Source organism: Panthera uncia (genome assembly GCF_023721935.1).
Source record: "Panthera uncia isolate 11264 chromosome B2 unlocalized genomic scaffold, Puncia_PCG_1.0 HiC_scaffold_24, whole genome shotgun sequence".
NCBI lineage: Eukaryota > Metazoa > Chordata > Mammalia > Carnivora > Felidae > Panthera > Panthera uncia.
In genome coordinates this window covers 21,691,221-21,709,276 of record NW_026057580.1, presented here as the reverse complement: position 1 = coordinate 21,709,276, position 18,056 = coordinate 21,691,221, and the positions used below count along the sequence as shown (strand labels likewise).

The following is an 18,056-nucleotide window of genomic DNA, read 5'->3' as shown; positions in this document are numbered from 1 at the left end:
AAGTAGGTACAATCAGACACTGTACTCATTATAAGAGACTCATTCATAAAAAGTGTTAAGAAACGAAATATTAGCAGTCTAATCCTTTGGTTCATCTTTCTAAAAAAAAAATTCAACTGATAAAATTTACAAATTGGTGGTAACTCTTCTTTTTGGCTAAAAACAAATCCACCAGGTAGATTACTGATTAAAATCCAACACTGCTTCAAAAGTACCACATTCTTAGTCTCATCTGACTGCTTGAGGACGTCACTGTGTGCAACTCGTTTGACATGACACAGGATACAGTAAGGCACAAGTGGATGGTAAAAGAGAAAACACTTTAGGACTCTTGTGCTTTTCTTCCTGCACAAATACTAAAATATGTACCGTTTCCATGATAAAATAACGAAAAAGAAATACACATTTTTTTTTTGTTATGAAATACCTATACAAAAATTTTTAAAATTTACACCATCTGAGCTGCCAAAAAAGGTTTTAAAAAAGTATCAATTATTCCCCGTACATAAAACTCTCTCATCAGTAGGTCCAAGAGAAAAATGTCCCGGGCGCTTTACAGGAGGGAGGAGGACAAAAACAATTCCCCTTCCTGTGCTCCCTGACCCCAACATAAGACAACACCAAAGGTCAGATGTTTACAGTAGTGTATTCTACTTATCATGACAAACGACTGGAAGCTGGAGGAAAGGAAGCGCGCCTGGACCGCAGTAAGGCACATCCGTGGACAGAGCAGCAACCCCGGCAGGCGGCCTGGGGGTGGCGCGTGCCTCCCCGCCTTCCAGGGAAGACCAAGGACTGCGTGAGGCTCCTCCAGAGGGCACGGGAACATCTCAACAGCAGGGGGAGACACGGGAGGTAAAACCTGCAGGTGAAGTTCTATACAGAAGTGGTCACTCGGTCAATGGTGTGATTGACCTCGTTCTTGTTTGAATCCAGTCCTTTAGCAGCATTCCGGTCGTTCCGTAAATTCTCCACTGTCTTTTTCATATTCTTTAGCTCCCCAGGGTGTGGAGTGGCTCGCCTCAGAAGTGTTCTCTGCAAACAAACAGGGGAGTGAATGTTTTGCTTTTATGCCTTTACTCTTTCCAGCAGGCGGCTGGGAGGCAGTGGCCTCCTTACCTCTGAGGAGCTATGAGTTAGAGTGGGCGGGAGCACCTCCTCCTGCCCCACGAGTGTTTATCGGCTGCTTACCAGTAAGCACTTAAGGGAACATGAACGTGGCACGGGACTGGTGTAGTCAAGACTGAAGGATTACTTTCACAATAAAAGGGTACTTCGTAAAATGTGAAATTAGTGTAATATGAAAATAAAGTTCGATGAACAGCAAGAAAAAAAAGATTAAGATGTTAGTGTGGGGTGCGGAGAAAGAAGAAGATAAAGGGGTCAAAAACTTAAAATCCCTGAAATGTCCTATTACCCCAAGTGGTTCTGACTTCCTTCAACCCTGGAGGCATAGAAGTAGAAGGAAAAGGAAAGAGAGAGAGAGAGAGAGACAGACAGACAGACAGACAGACAGAAGGGCTTCTTTTCTTATTCCGCTGCTGTGTGTGTTATTTACATCACCTACTGGAGTTCACAGTCTTCTAATAAAGGCTATGGTGCTGGAAGTGAAGTGATATGGCAGGGGCAATCTTTAAAAAAATGTATTATTTGACATGTTACATGCCCTCTGGCTCATAAAACAGTATCTGTATCTTTTAAATGGACTGTCCAAGGAGTTTCAGGAGGAGCCTAAAGTACATTAACACAAAACTGCCAGGGCACTGTTGGCGGCCATGAAGGAGCGGGTGAAATCATCCCCCTTCAACAAGGCAGGAGGAATCAGCTATGAGGAGTCATTTCTGCTCAAGTTATTTTTTCATGACTAATTCCTACTTTGCAATCCACTACTGTAAATGGATGAAGTCCCATTTGGTGACAGCTGGAATAACAAAGACTACAGACAGTAATTTAAAAACCACACATTGCTTTGGGGGCTGCAGGTACTCCCTCTCAGCTCTGCTTATGAAAATCTCAATTAGTGCAAGGAGTTTAAGCCAAAGTCAACTTGTAGTAAGATTTCGAGAGTTGTCACTGACTCCTGGAGATGTCAGCTGCCTGAGAGACATTTTCAAGTGTGAATGGAGTAAGGCTAAGTAGTACTTTCAGATCTCTTCTTGATTTTTGGATGAAAACTAGTAAATTAACCCAACTAATATCACAAGCACTCTGCCTAAAGGTGAAGGGAAGAATGGTTACGTGAAGAAGACACAGAAGCATGGCTCCACAGAAGGCAAGCTAAGTCACACTGCGAGATGTGAAGGGAGTCAATGTGCTACACCTATAAACGGGCGTGGGGAGGAGACTTCCTTCACCGAGAACAACAGACACAGAAAAAATTCCCCATCAATTTACTGCAGGCAAGAAGGGAAGCTATCAAAAATAAAGAAAAAGAGTATACACTATTCAAACAAACAAACAAAAAACAGAGTTCCGTTTGCTTTATATACATTTGGTGAATCAGTACCTAGAAGTATCTAGTTTTGCCTTCTAAATTTTTTTTTTTTTTTTTTTTTTTTTTTTTACATGCTGAAGGCAAAGCAGAGAACAGTCAATTGGTAATTAAAAGAAATCCTTATTTTCCAGGTAGGCCATCAATTTCCACCTCCATACCGTTTCATTGTCTTCTTCGTCTTTCTCGTCTTCCAAAAATCGGATTGCACTGACTCTGTTCACGGCACGCTCATTCCAGGCCTCATCGGAGACATCATTCACCAAGCTTTCCAGAGCCCCACAGCGAGGCAGGTTCTCTGTCACGACAAAGACGACATTAGCTGGGAAGTCGGTTCATGTGACTGGTAACTACTATGCAGTATTTAAAAAAATTTTAAACGAAAAGAAAAAAGTCTGGGACAGGGTTGCCCTTTCTTTTCAATGATGCATGATTCAATCTGAGATCATATAAAAGATCTGTTAAATTAAGGCTTAATATTTCATTAGAGAATGTCATCATAATTTGTAGAATCCTTTCTCACAATTCTTTTCTATACACTGACTTTGGGACACCAGTACTTTCCTCAGTAACACTTTCTGCCTTGTTTTTCCCCTGGGGTCTTAAAAGCTCTTCTAAAAGGGCTGGGATTGGCAAGATGCTTTGGGGCCTTTCCACTTAGGGGACTCCTGTTCTCCCAGAGCACTCTAGGTCTCTTTTATAAAAACCAGCTCTCAGAAAAGGATTTTTATAGCAATTTGATGTTACTATGAATATTTTTTAAAACCACACGTAATTTACAACACAAAGGAACAATGGCTCAAAACAACAGAATGGCTGCAACGCTGTTCCACAGTGGTGTTCAGTACTAATCCTCTAAACCATCAGTTTGGATTTTAAGGGACTCTGTTAACTTTTTAAAAAGTATCTGTATTTTCAGCTTTAGCCACAGTTCAAACCCAAAAGGCTGTTTAAGGAATTTCAGATATGATAAGCAGGTGTGAGGGGTACGTTTTCTGCAAAGGTGCAGAGGAGCCTTCCCAGAGGAGACCCCCAGTGACCTCACCCAGGCTGGTCCGAGGAGTATATTAGACAAGTTACAGATGCATGTGGGAGTAAGAGGTCGTATGGATAGACATTAGCTCCTGTTCCTGTTAGTAGGAGCATGTGGCCATGTGAGTATTGTCCTTAAATTCACCTTGGCAAGTAGGTTCAGAAGGCAGCTGAGGAAGCAAGACACAGGTCAAAATCTTCTCTCCTGTGGCGTGATCTGTGTCCGTCTGGAACGTGAGCAGAGGCTGGGACTGGTTGTCCGACAACCACAGAGCCTTCAGCTTCAAGGCGGTCAGGGATAAAGGCAGATGTAATAGCCTAATTTAAAACAAAAGGAGACATCAGGGTCTCAGATTTTATAATGACATCAATTCCTGTCAATACAGACTGAATAAAAACATTACAAAGAACCTCCTGGGATCGGGTTCAACATGGAACAAGATGTTAATGTTTATAATAAGATCCTTGACGTATTCTTTGTGAGCAGACTCCTCAGTTCAGTCACTGGGCTTCCCTCTTCTGCCGTCATCTTTCTTATTAGCTCCTCTGGCCATGGGGCAAAACATGAGGAAATTACGGAACACATGAGTCAAGTCTTGCACTAGGAGGTTTCGATTTAAAGAGAAAAAAAGCCAGAGTAATTGTGGAAGCACCCAGAAGCAGCAGTTTTTACTGAGTCAATGGCAACAGCCTCACCGACGATTACCTGTTTCCAGTAGCACCTGGCAAATCAAGACGACAGGAAGGAGATGCCTGGGACGTTGAAGAGTTTAAGTGGCAATTCAAATAAAGATTAAAAAGTTTTTCTCTTGGATTGCATTTCTCTAGGGAGCTTATTTTTAGGTATCAATTTCAAACATGTATCTTCCAGGTTCTAGAAGCTCCCACTTCCCAGACTCCTATGTGATAATTAATGTCCACTTCACACTGTTTCAGTTTCAAATGAGATCGTATATATTAAAACACTTTAAAAATTGTAATGTGACACCTGAAGATTAATTTTATATTTATGTTCACACAAATGTCTGACACAGTGTCTATACTCAATTAACTCTATTTAGCAAAGATCCGCACCAGGAATCATACGTACTTGGTACTTGCCAAAGATTACTTTAGTGCAGTGGTTCTTAACCAGGGGCGCTTCTGCCCCTAGGGATAGCTAGCAGTGTCTGCAGACATTTTTGGGAGGTGCTGCTGGCATCTAGAGGGTAGAGGCTGAGGATATTGCTATACATCTCATAATGCACAGGACAGCCCTGACAACAGAGAATTATCAGGCCCAAGATGCTAACAGTGCGAGGGGTGAAAAGGCTGCTTTAGTGAAAACCAATGCTTTACACACGCCTACTGGTGCATGATGAAAATAACCAAACCTCTGTTAGGTACCAGAAACTTCTGGTGCAAAGAAGCTAAGGTTGTATTTGATAAGGTATTTTTACTCTGAGGATGTCTCTATGTATTAAATTACAATCTTGGCAGGGTCTTCATAAGCTGGACAATAATGAGGTGACTGCATTCTGAGGACTCCAAGATGAGGAACATTTTCTTAAAAGAAATCCCTGGCTCAGTAATACCATCAGAAATTCTATGACAGCACATATTGCTGGGGTTCTTTCTTTTATGAAATTGCACACCTATCTCCAGTTAACACATGTGGGGGGATCTACCTACACATCTTGCCAACAGATTAATGCTGCATTTTCAGACATAGATGCCATTCTGAATTGACAGGCTTATGGAAAATTAATGCGAACTCTATGTAGAGATATGAAGAGAAGTTGCACTCCGATATTATAAAACTATCTAAATAAAATGTAAGCACAGACTGGTTAAGTTACTTTAACAAATGAAGTGAAAATGATCAAAGAATGCATCGAGAGTGTTAACAACGGATGTATTATTGACAAACTTTTCACAAGAAAAATGTATGTGTTTCACATGATATTTACAATATACCGGTCATGCAGGCGACAATATAGTTTCTTTTCCTAACAATTAGTCCAGCAAAGGCTGGTCCATCCCACACGTATGTACTGGGTGCAGTACTGAGTCAGTGGAATTGTACCTCAGCGTCAATGCATCCATGAGATCTGCTTACGTTAAAGTACCCATGAATGGGGCGCCTGGGGGGCTCAGTTGGTTGAGTGTCCAACTTCGGCTCAGGTCATGGTTTCACAGCTTGTGGGTTTGAGCTCCACACCAGGCTGTGCTCTGACAGCATGCAGCCTGCTTCAGATTCTCTGTCTCCCTCTCTCTCTGCCCCTCTCTTGCTCACTTGCTCTCTCCCCCTCTCAAAAACAGACATTAAAAAAAGTCTCTATGTATTGTACACTACAAAATTTCACTAATAAGGGCCAAACTGACTGAGAAAGAAATACGAACTTTTAAATCCCAGAATCCACCAAGGGGAGTGATGGGCTTATACCATGAAGGACGCCCAAGGGGATCCAAGGAAGCAGAGGCTTTACAGCTCTACTTACTGTCTTGAGGTGCTGGGTCTATGAAGGAGATAGAAAGTGAAATCTCTTCTGCTTATGCAACAAATTATTCTTGCCTCTGCCCAAAGGTTGTCACACATACACTCAAATGCAAGGAAGTTAAAGACAGGAGACATGTATTTGCCTGGCCTGGTGACAGGGATTTTAAGACTACCCTAACATACTGTGAAAGCTTCAAGTACCTCAAAGTCTTTCATTTTACTACTAACAAAAGGATAATTCTTTTGAATGTCTGTTCCTACTTCTTTAGAAATGTTTCAAGTTTTAGGGTCTACAGTTAGTGCCTCTAAATTTCTTAATCATGAGGGCATAAAGGAAAAAAAATTAAGATTTTAAAACTGGCACAAAACACAGATACTCAAACATGGTCATCATACCTTTTTATCAATGTTTGTTTGTTTGTTTGTTTTGAGAAATAGAGTATAAGTGGGGGAGGGGCAGAAAGAGGGGGGGGACAGAGGATCTGAAGCAGGCTCTGTGCTGACAGCAGCGAGCCCAATGCAGGGCTTGAACTTACAAACTGTGAGATCATGACCTGAGCCGAAGCTGGATCCTGGAGCCCCTGGAGCCCCTGGTCATTGTACCTTCTTAGAAGAATAACTGGCTTTGCAGCTAAGTACTAAACCAAAGGTATAAATAAAAGGCTAAACAGAGCATCAATAATAAATAACAGCTTGTAAGGATGACAAATCATGGTAAAAGCTGAAATAAATGACTAGACTCTACAATAACAGATCTTATAATGACATTCAACCAAGCCATGTAAGATTAGTGACTTGTCTAGAACACCAGTTTCCCTGTGAAATATCAGAGTGCCAGCTTGAACATGGCTGTTGCCAGCCGAGCACACACCACACATGAGCTTGTTGGCAAGCGTCCCAGGGAGGGTGTTTCAGAGTTTCAAAGACAAAAAGGAAAAAAAGGGGGCACCTGGGTGGCTCAGTCCATTAAGAGGCAACTTGGGCTCAGGTCATAATCTCACAGCTCATGAGTTCGAGCCCCATGTCAGGGTCTGTGCTGGCAGCTCAGAGCCTGGAGCCTGCTTTGGATTCTGTGTCTCCCTCTCTCTCTGCCCCTCCCCTGATGGTGCGCTGTCTCTGTCTCTCAAAAATAAATAAACGTTAAAAAAAAACTTTTTTAAAAAGAAAAAGAAAAAAGCTCTTTTTCAGAGATCCTCACACCCTGCCCCATCTGTGTGTGTGTGTGTGTGTGTGTGTGTGTGTGTGTGTGTGTGTGTATTCTTGCTTTCCAGAGGAGTTAATAATACATTTTTGGTTTATTCTGGTACCTTCTGTACTCTGCAGAATCAACACAAGAAACCACTGTCCTATTTGTCCACATCTCTGTGTTTTATTTAGGACCCCATCCCCCCAAAATAAAAAGCCTGTGGTTACTATTTACATCCATGGTACAAGGACTAAAGCAAACGAATAACCACACCATGAGCCAAGCCTCTCATTTCCAGTTAAATCCACGACCAATCAACCTGAAGTGACCTTCCCTATCTCTGCACTACTGTAGCGACTGCACCGTCAAGTTTGACAACTAAACATGGTTAGACTGGTTAATTTAATATTGACTTAACCTATCGTTGCATACGTCTTACAATGGAATGTTTCATCTTTTACCTCCTGCTGGAATTTTTAGTTTTAAGCAGAGTTTCCAAAAATGTTTAAAAATACACAGAACATAATCGGTAGGAAAATGTAACTGAAATATCTAAAGGGCAAGCCCCCTGTGACCTCAGGGCTCCACCCCTTCTCTAGGGGAACTGGTATTGATGTTTGGGTGTACTGCACAGATATGTTGTTTTAAAAACAAAAATGAGAGTACTACGTATGCCCAACAGTTGCTCTTTTTACTCAGTACCATGGGCCTCCTGTGTCACTACACAGAGAGATCATCTCATCCTTTTAAGTGCTTAGTACTCCACGGTATAACCACACTGCCGGGTTGTGTTTTGTCTTTTAATATTTCTTCCCAGCTTTACTTAGCTATAATTGCCATGAACACTGTGCAACTTTAAGGTGTACCTGGGATGATTTGATACACTCATATATTCCCCAGGGACTTACCACAGTAGGGTTAATTAACACCTCCATCCAGTTGCATAACTACCACCTTGTATGCGTGTGCATGTGTGTGTGTATGTGTGCGTGTAGTGAGAACATTTAAGATCTGCTCTCTTAGCAACTTTCAAGGATATAATACAGTATTATTAAATGCAGTCCCCATGATAGACATCAGGTCCCCAGAAATTATTCATCTTATAACTGGGAATTTGTACTCACTTATCAACACCTCCCTTCCTCCCCTACCCCTAGCCTCTGATGACCTCCATGCTACTCTCTATTTCTATGAGTTCAGCTGTTTTTAGATTTCACATGTGAGATCATATAGGATTTGTCTTTTTCTGTCTGACTTATTTCACTTAGCATAACGCCCTCAAAGTCCATCCATGTCATAAATAGCATGATTTCCTTCCTTCTCACTTCTTTATCCATTCATCTGCTGACAGTGTTTAGGTTGGTTCCATATCTTGGCTACTGTGACTCATGCTGCAATGAACATGGGGGTGCAGATATGTCTTCGATATCCCGTTTTCATTTCCCTTGGACATACATCAGAATGGGATGGCCAGATCATAGGGTAGTTCCTCTATGTTTTGAGGAACCTCCACACTGCCTTCCCTAGTGGCTGCACCAATCTGCATTCCCATCAATGGAGCAAGAGGGTTCCCCTGTCTCCAAGTCCTTACCAACACTTGTTACCTCTTGTCTTATTGATAACAGCCATTCTAACAACTGTGAGGTAATGTTTTAGTATTTTTGAATTTTTTAATGTTTATTTTGAGAGAGAGAGACAGAACATGAGCAGGGCAGGGGCAGAGAGAGAAAGAGATTGGGAGACAGAACCCAAAGCAGGTTCCAGGCTCTGAGCTGTCAGCACAGAGCCCGACATGGGGCTTGAACCCACAAACCGTGAGATTACGACTTGAGCCAAAGTCGGACGCTTAACTGACTGAGCCACCCAGGTACCCCTGTTTTAGTATTTTTAAATTTAATTTTTTGGATTATAAAATTCAAAGGTACAAACTATTCCCCCACTGACCTCCACTGTTTCTAGTATTTTACTATTCTTCCTCAGAGATCCTCAAAATACCAGAGATATTGGGTAGTTGGTGGACAGTCCTGTGGCAAAGAGTAAGAATTAAGGAAATGTGTATTCTGTGTCCATGGGTAGCTGATGATAAAAGACATCTTCTCTGTTACTGTACAAGATTGGATACTTAGTTTCCCAGTGGCATTTTATAGTTATTCCATCAAACTTGTCAAAGAAAGTTTGTGGAAACTAACATGCAGTCTCTGTGCCATTTGCTTTTTTATATGCTTGAGAGAAGAGGCAAAAACTTCTGTCCTATGTGGCATGATTTCCCATGGTGTAACGTTTCTGCAAGCTGAAAAGCTGACATTGTAGCCTTTTTTTTTTATTAGTTTCTATACTAATACTTAAAATAAGTAGTAATTAAATATTTTAATAGGTTTAAAATTTGGTTATGAATCCATATATACATGGGCTAAAAGACACACTTCACTGACTCAGCCGACAGCTATGTAAGTGCACTTTTTAATGAGGTTTTCTCCACCCCAGCCCAAACATAATAAAAATTTAACTTTCCCTCCTGAGAACTAGAGAATAGAGCCTTCACTCCTGTGAAGAGCAGTTTTTAGACATGAGAGCCATCATTCTGCTCAAGAATTAGCGATGTAAATTCATCAAGAATTAGCGATGTAAATTCATGCTCGCCAGCGTGACAAGAATCCGGGAAGGTTTGGAGTCACCGAGTTCCTGCTGCTGGAGGTGGGGGAAGAACCACCCTTCCCAAGCTCTACACTGTGCGTGGGACTCAGTCCAGCAGAAAGTCAACATTCAACTCAAATTAATCCCGAGTCTCCAGTAACCGGTCAGTGGTCTTAAGAATCTATCAAGATGTCCTGAAAGCCTTAACTTGAAAACAGTGAGCATTCCCTGAGGCCTACTGTGTCCTGCAATTTATTAGCACCATTATCTACAATGGATTAGCCAGAATGAAAAATAGTGGCTTGTGCCTGACCTCAGTGACTAGCTAATCAGCACTTAGCACACCATCCTCCAAACACTCTTCAGACTGCTGCTATCTACCATTCAGAATTGGTGATCATTTTCCCCTGGCTGAGCACTTTTTCTCCCATCTAACTATGTAATACTCAAAAGCATTTTTTAAATTCCTTTGGTGATGAAGCCTGTGACACGAGGCATTTCGCAGTGGCCTACTATTCACTCTACAAAACTAACATTTTTAACATTTTCATTTGGGCGACAAGAATTTACCAGGCTTTTATTGTTAAGTACCAGGCACTGTGCAGGGATAAATGGCACAGTGACGCAGGTGCCACATTTAACTTCAGGCACTATTAGGTTTAGATGGTTACACACACATTTATCATACGGTGCTGAGTGCTATGTCAGGGAGAATTGAAGAAAAAAAAAAAAAAAAAAAAAAAAAAGCAGGCTCCAAGAGAAGAAGGCTCCCTGGTGAAAATGAAAGCATGAGTGATGAGGGATACAAGTGGGAGCCAGAGAAGGGGGTCCCAGCTAGAAAGAGTAGCTGGTCTAGGCTCAGGGGAAAGAAAGCACGTGTACCATCCGAGGTGATCAAACTAGTACAGAATGACTGAAACAAATGTGTATTTTACAAAGGTGAAGAGAAGGCATATTCCAGAAACCAGTGAGCAGTCCACCATGACCTCTGACCCCAGAACTTGAGAAATGCACTGCTGTGACCTTGGGGACACTCGTCAGGTGGCTCTTCACTTTATCACAGACGATGGATCACTTGGTGATTCTGACATTAGCTGTGTTATCCTTTGGCCGGAAAAGCATCCCTGGATACAATTTTATTTACAATTTCAGGGGGTTCAGAATCACCAGCAGAGCACATCAAGATCCCTGGTTCAAATCTCGTTCAAACTCATTCAAGCTCATTCTTCAGATGAGGAAACTCAGAGGCTCACAATGACATACAAAAGCTAGCTATAAAAGCTGAAGTAAAACCGAAGTATCCCAGGTCTCAGACAGTGCTGTTTCCCTTACATCACTATACTGCTGTTCTGAGAAGCATTTCCACAAAAGTGTCCACTTCAACTTCAACGTGCCCCACGCTTAGGCTGTCCCTCATCTGTCCATCCATTGTCCCTGCTCTCAGACTAACAACTTCCTGGGCCCTGGGTCATTCGACTCATCGGTATATATTCTAGAAGACGGTGCAAAGGCAAGATGGCAAGGGTTGGGGTGCATGAACATTTGGTTCTTTTTCTCAAATAAAGCAAAACAGGACATGCTTACCTGTTCCCTGCCACATCTAGGACATGAAGCTCTGTTGCCTGGGACACCTCTGCAGGTATCCGAGTCAGTCTATTGTCACGCACACAGAACACGGTGAGGCTGCAGCACCCGCCAATCTACAATGAGAAAGAAAATACAGGCTTTTTTTCCAGGTTTTTTTGGAAGATGGTGGTGTGAGTGGAGTATCTTGTTTATCAAATGGCATGAGAAGGATGCATAAAATGACACTGATGACCAACTATGATTAATTTAAATCATACAAAGTACTAAGTAGTCCAATAAGGTCCTAAAAATCTCTGCAATACATGAAACTCAGAGTCTAAATTAAATCACGAAAAGAAACAGGACGGTTCAAAACTTACACTCTGAAATGCAAGTCATTTTCCACTGCTATCTAATGCAACCGCGTCTTTTAAATATGTTAACTAAGCCACACAGGTCCAGACAATTATTGTTCGGTAATATGGGAGACTGAAAATTCTAAGTTTCAAAAATAAGGCCAAGGATGATCCATATACACCCCTCTGAAGACCTGCCCATTATATTAAATTTAGTATTCCCAGTGTTCCAGTTCATTTAAGAAACAGAGAGAGAGAAAGAGAGAGAGAGAGAAAGAGAGGAAGGGAGGGAGGGGGGAAAAAAAGACACCTGATAGATGACACAGTACACTAATTTGCACCATACATCTTTTAATAGCTTTTGGTTATTCACAACTTAGTTTGGTAAATTCATTATTCGTTTTCCGTTGACAACTGCAAAATCAACACTATTTTAGCAAAAATTGAATTTGGTAAATACATACATTAATCTGGTAAAACTAATGTGGGTAGAAGTGTATCACTATCTGTATCCACACCAAATTTGATCACCATTTATTTTTAAAGTAAGCGATTCAAAGGTAATTGAGCTTTGCTTGGATCTAGTCTTCAAAAAAGAAAAGAAGCACAAAAGAATTCAATCATCCTCTTGAACAAATTGGCTCTGGTTCCTATGGTCAGGAAAGCTGGACCAAGAGGGTAGAAACACAACTTGATCTCAGACACAACAACATTCAGGACTCCATACAGAACTACATTCTCCCTGTACTCGCTATCCTCACCCAGGGCGGCTGCAAGAAAAGGCTCATGAAGGAACCTATTGATGTCTCTCAAACACATGGAAAAATACTCCACAGCCTCCCACTTGAGGAGGGGCAAGAGACTTGCATCTTCAGTAATAGCTGAACAACAACATGTGTTGTGTGTATGGATGTATCTTAAAGAGAAGAAGGCATATTTATGAAATTTCTACATAATTATCTTCATGAACAATCTTATCATGGCTTCCCTTAGGAGTTCATATAAAGACTTTGAGATAATACATTTAACCACAGTATTTAACCAGAGCGGATGTAAAAGAAAAATAAACATAAGGAAACATGAAAATCCGTCTAAAATGGAAAACACCCAGATATGTAGAAAGACTTCTAGTTTGTCCCCATTCTTTCTCAGTGTTCACATTTCCCATCCCAGCAAAACTGGTGCTTTCACTGTCCTCTAAAATACATCATTTTAGGGGCACCCGGAGGGCTCAGTCAGTTAAGCGTCTGACTCTTGATTTTGGCTCAGGTCATAATCTCACGGTTCATGGGATTGAGCCCTGTGTAGGGCTCTGTGCTGACAAGTGTGCATTCTGCTTGGAATTCTCTCTCTCCCTCTCTCTCAGCCCCTCCCCTACTTGCTCTCTGTGTTCCTCTGTCCCTCCCCTGCTTGCACTATCTCACACTTTCTCTCTGTCTCTCAAAATAAATAATTTTTAAAAATAACAAAATAAAAATAAAATCCATCATTTGGGTCCCACTGTTTCCTATAGAAATGTTCTTATTTTTTCTGTCCTTCTAAATCTTATCAATCATCCAATATTAGCTAAACATCCTCTACATCATCATGTCTTCCCAAAACCCACCGGTCCATACCAATACAGCACTCTCTGTGTTTCTTTCGTTAATTATGGTCTATACAGGCCCTCTGACAGATTGTTTCACCAAGCTTTATAATTTGTGCATGTACATAAAACCAGGGTGCTTGGCAAGTACCGTACCCATCCCATCTACCTACCAACTTTTCTCATTTAGACATGTTTATACAGTTAATGTTTATTTGTTTACTAACTAGTGAAAGGCTGCTGCTTCAAGTTAGTGCCTGCTTCTATGTGTAGCAATGAAAGCCAAACAACTCTTGTTTTCTCTAGAAAACACTAGTGTCCTCTTAGCTTCTATAAATATAGGGCCCCCATATCATGTCCTAAAAGAGGGGTGCAACAGGATCTTTGAGGGGCTTGGCATTCTTCCCTCCCTTGAGGAAGGGAATCAATCATCAGTTTTACTCAGATGCCCAGGAATACTATGCAAGGATTCAAAACTGTGAATCTTCTGAGGATTGACATGATTAGATTCTCTCTGATAAACTGAGATGAGCCCAAAAGAGATCTACTCATGGGCAGGAATACCCAAGCCCCTCGTGGAAGGGAACCCCCCGTGGCCCTGCTCCATGTGGAGGGGTATCTGCACTGGGGTGGGCCTGTGTGCCATGTGGAAGGTCTTCCAGATCAGCCTGAGGCTGAGGCTGGACACCCCTCAACCTTACGATCCTGGCCTGGCTTTGAAGACATAAGATTTGTCCGTACTGCAGGGAGCCAAAGCAGATGATATCAGTTATTCACATACACAACCCTCACAGTGGCAAAATAAAACTACTGGAGCAGTGTACAGAGCTGAAACTGCATCCTAATTTGGGACGCTTTGTCGTGAAGCTGTCCACTGCTCCAGCCACCTGTAGGATATCTGTTTGGGGGCCCTAATACTACACCATGTGAACGTTTTCAATCTGTACCATGTACATATATTGTCTGTTACCAAAATTAATTAACTAATTGCAATGGGTCAGAGAGGGCTCTAATCGTTGTTAGAGCAATAAAAGTTTTGGACAAGTAAACACTCAAGTATTTGGGGGGAAATAGTGTCAACTTCCACTGGAGTGTGGGAGCTGTCTCCTGTGCTTATAGTCTATTTATTTTTTCTTTTTCCTGTCCCATTCTAATCTTATACCCATTTGAGACCTCAAGGGGTGGAAAGCAATTGTATTCAAGAGCCTTCTAGGCACTCTGGGTTGTCACGGCGGGCAGAGTGACCTCCTGATCTCTATTGTCTAAGGTTTTCTGAAAACAATGCCAACAAAGAGCAAGTGTTATTACAGAGCGTGCTGGGGATGCCTTCATCACCCTCAGAGGCACATGCTGTCCCAGGCAAACAGTCACACAGAGACCTCTTTCCAAATCAGCCAGGAAGGCATGCCACGAACCTTTGGCTTTTAGAAAAAATTGTTAAGCAGTAAAAACCATAACTCAAAAGGCACAGTTCTTTATAGACCTTAGGGAGGGAAGTGGTGCCATGGAGTGGATGCTTTGAGATCACACAGACCTGGGCTGGAATCTAGCTTCCGTCATGTGTTCTGTGGTCTTTAACCAAAAGTAACAATCAGGGCTAAACTGAATGAAACCACAAATAAAATTTAGCACCTATCATAGAACCTGGACTAGTAAATGTGGCTGGCAAATAAACATGAGCGTTACGGTCTTTTCAAGAAGCGAAAGCCCCAGATCCAAATAGCGAGTGCAGACAACACCGACGTACTAAGTTGCTGGAAGTGTACCGATGCCGGTGAGCTCTCCCCAGAACACACTTGAGCTTCAAACTCTCTCCCCCAACCACGCACCACAGCAACAGAATGTCACCGTGATAAATACACCATGACTGTAATGCCAGTGAAGCACTAACATGAGCTCAGTATTGCGTTATACATATTGTTCATATGTATTTCTGCTTTCTCTCTTGGGCTCAGGAGGCAGAGTTTGCAGGGTCCTTAGTGGTCACTGGGATGAAATGCCTGTGTCATTGAGGAATTCTGGGAAGCAGGGTCACTGTTTAAATAACTTATTACCAGTTACGTAGGAAGCTGGTATTTTTAAACTTCCTCAAACCACATAATAGTACCTTCCCAGAATACAAGGGGTTGGACTTGGAGAACTACAGAATGTAGCTGAGAACCTCTGTTTCGCTGTTTCGTGTCTCTTAACTGCAGATATTTTCCTTCCCTGTTTGGATCCGATATAATCCATCTGAAGGAGATGGGACCTGCACTTCACCAAGCAAACCTTTAGCCAGGTCAGCCTTCACTACATATTAACTACTACCTACAGGTGACATGACTCTAGAGGAGATAATCACATTCAGAGATTCAAAGTGAAAGCCTCTATTAGTCACCCTTGGTCTACCTATATTCCACTTTCTGAATGCCTGCCCTAAGTGTGAAGAAACTTTCATTTTCCTTCAGTATCTGCCTGTTAACATTCTATGTAACAGAATGGAACCCACATTTCACTGGCAAAAAGGAAAATGTACAATAAGCAAAATCTGGTCAAAATATAATTTGAGCTGTAATAATATGCGTAATTTAGAAACCAAAGACTGTTTTTATCTTTCCCATCATCATCTGTGGCATATTATTTGAATGTTCCTATTTCATAAATATTTTGGAAATCATGTGGCTTTGGGACTTCCTGAATTATTGGGCCACTGACATCAAAATATCCACTAATAGCTATGGCATTCTTATTTTCTAATTATAAAACAGTAAGTTACGTTGACTGGAAAATAAAAACCATACACACACACACACACACACACACACAAGCACAATGAAAAAAAATAGATCAAATTCTATCACAAAGGGACAATCAGTATGAACATTTTGAAGTACAATCTTTTAGTAGTATTGCCATACACTTGATTATGTATATACACTTCAACAAAATTAGGACCAACGCTCGATCTTCAGCACCTCAGTTTACATATGACACCAAGAACGTCTTCCCACGTCATTATGCTTCTAAAAGGATTTTTACTGATTACGTAAGTATTTCATTTGCCAGCAGTCTCACAGATCACTGCGCAAAGCTCCCACATTAGACATGGCTAGTTGGTTCTGCCATTTCTTCCCCGTGTAACCTTGGGTGAATTCCTTACATTGAGTCTCACTTTCACAGTCTCTTGGATGTGGATCACGATTCACCCACACTTCATAAAACTGCTGTGAAAATCAGACAAAAATATGCAGGAAATCCCTCAACACAGCGCCTGGCACAGGTTAGCTGCCCCTGTACGTGCTTGGCGTGGCACATGTCACCTATGAGCCTCTACGTATGTGAGAAATCTTCTTGGGCGTGATTTTAATATGTGTCCATAATTGTTTTCTTAGGGCAAAGCCCTAGAAGTAGCATTCCAGAATCAATGGGTATGAATACTCTTAAAGGTTTTCCTATTACTTTACTCCCTTCCAGAGAACCTGTAATAAGTTATTCTTCTAGGACAATATACATTTTCCCATGCCCTCACCAACATTTGGTATCCTTATTATTTTTTTTAATCTTGAAATAAGATAGGTCAAAAAGCTTCCACTAACATTTCTGTGAATACTGAAGAGGCTAAAAATTTTTTCACATGCATAGCCATTTCTATTTTTAATTCTCTGAATCACTTATTGTTTCTTATGATGGGTTCTTTGCTTTTATTTTTGTCTGCTTTTTTCCTAGCGGGACTATCTTTTTTCTCAATGATCTGGAAGGATTTCAAGCAAAGTAAGGAGAGACCTCCCTCGGTTGTGATGTTATAAATGTCCCCTTGGCCCCAGGCTGACTTTACCTTCTTGACCATCAGAAATCTAATTTTCACATAGACACATCAATCAGTTGTCTCTTTTACAACCTACTTCCTCTTTCAAGTTTAGGAATGCCTTCTCCATTTTGATATCCAATAACCAACTATATTTTATTCTAGTATTTTTAGGTTTTATCTTATCTCTTTTATTTATGAATAATCAATTTCAGAATATGATGGAAGCTTACATTAAATTAAATGGTAGTAAGAAGACAGAAAACTATCCACAAAAATGAACTGTCAGCACAGATACTTATGAAAATCACAACAATATGTATGGGTAATTAATGTTGAGAGATTGCCTCATTTAAAAAAAGGGGGAAAAAAATCTCTGATGAATGATCTGCCAATCCTATCTTGTCTCATGTGACTGTAGACATATGATGGAGTCAAGAGCACTTTCATTTTTTCCTGATGGAGACCAAAGACTGGATTCTAAGCTTGGACACATGTTCAATTTCTTCTGGCCAGGATCTCTTTAGCTGGGGCAGGTTGTTTAAAGGTACGATTTGGCTGGGGAATGTTATAAAGTTGCTGACTCTCTTTCATCATACCCACGATCGCACATAAACCAACTCCCTGTCTGCCCATGATCATGTAACACAGTCTCTTCTTCAAAAACATGAGCTTGTTAGGGAGACTTCTTTTCCCAGAAGCGTTCATACTTCTACAACAGGATGAGAAATGAAAGACACAAATAAGTTGCTGAAAAAATCGGAAGCATGCTACATGTAGCAAATAAAGCACATCTAGCCTTTCCACTAGAGAGAGAATTGTGGCAACAAACCGGAATTTAGTGAAGACACATGAGCTGCCACGTTACGCCTTTCAGAATTTCTCAATAACTTAAAACGTAACTCACAGATAAACATTCTTTTGAGAGAGAATAGTTTGAACA

The 18,056-nt window shown here is 41.2% G+C and overlaps 1 protein-coding gene across 2 annotated transcripts in view; it reads right to left on the bottom strand.

The window, feature by feature from the left end:
• Positions 1-627: 627 nt before the first annotated feature.
• The window catches only part of LRRC1 (leucine rich repeat containing 1), a 136,276-nt gene continuing 118,847 nt past the window's right edge, over positions 628-18,056 (bottom strand). For both annotated transcript variants that reach the window (XM_049653839.1, XM_049653840.1), the window contains 4 exons: positions 11,407-11,522; positions 3,669-3,841; positions 2,653-2,789; positions 628-1,035 (listed from right to left, as the gene is read on the bottom strand). In XM_049653839.1, the coding sequence (XP_049509796.1) occupies positions 877-1,035; positions 2,653-2,789; positions 3,669-3,841; positions 11,407-11,522 (585 nt within the window). In that variant the 3' untranslated portion in view covers positions 628-876. The remainder of the gene's footprint in view (positions 1,036-2,652; positions 2,790-3,668; positions 3,842-11,406; positions 11,523-18,056) is intronic.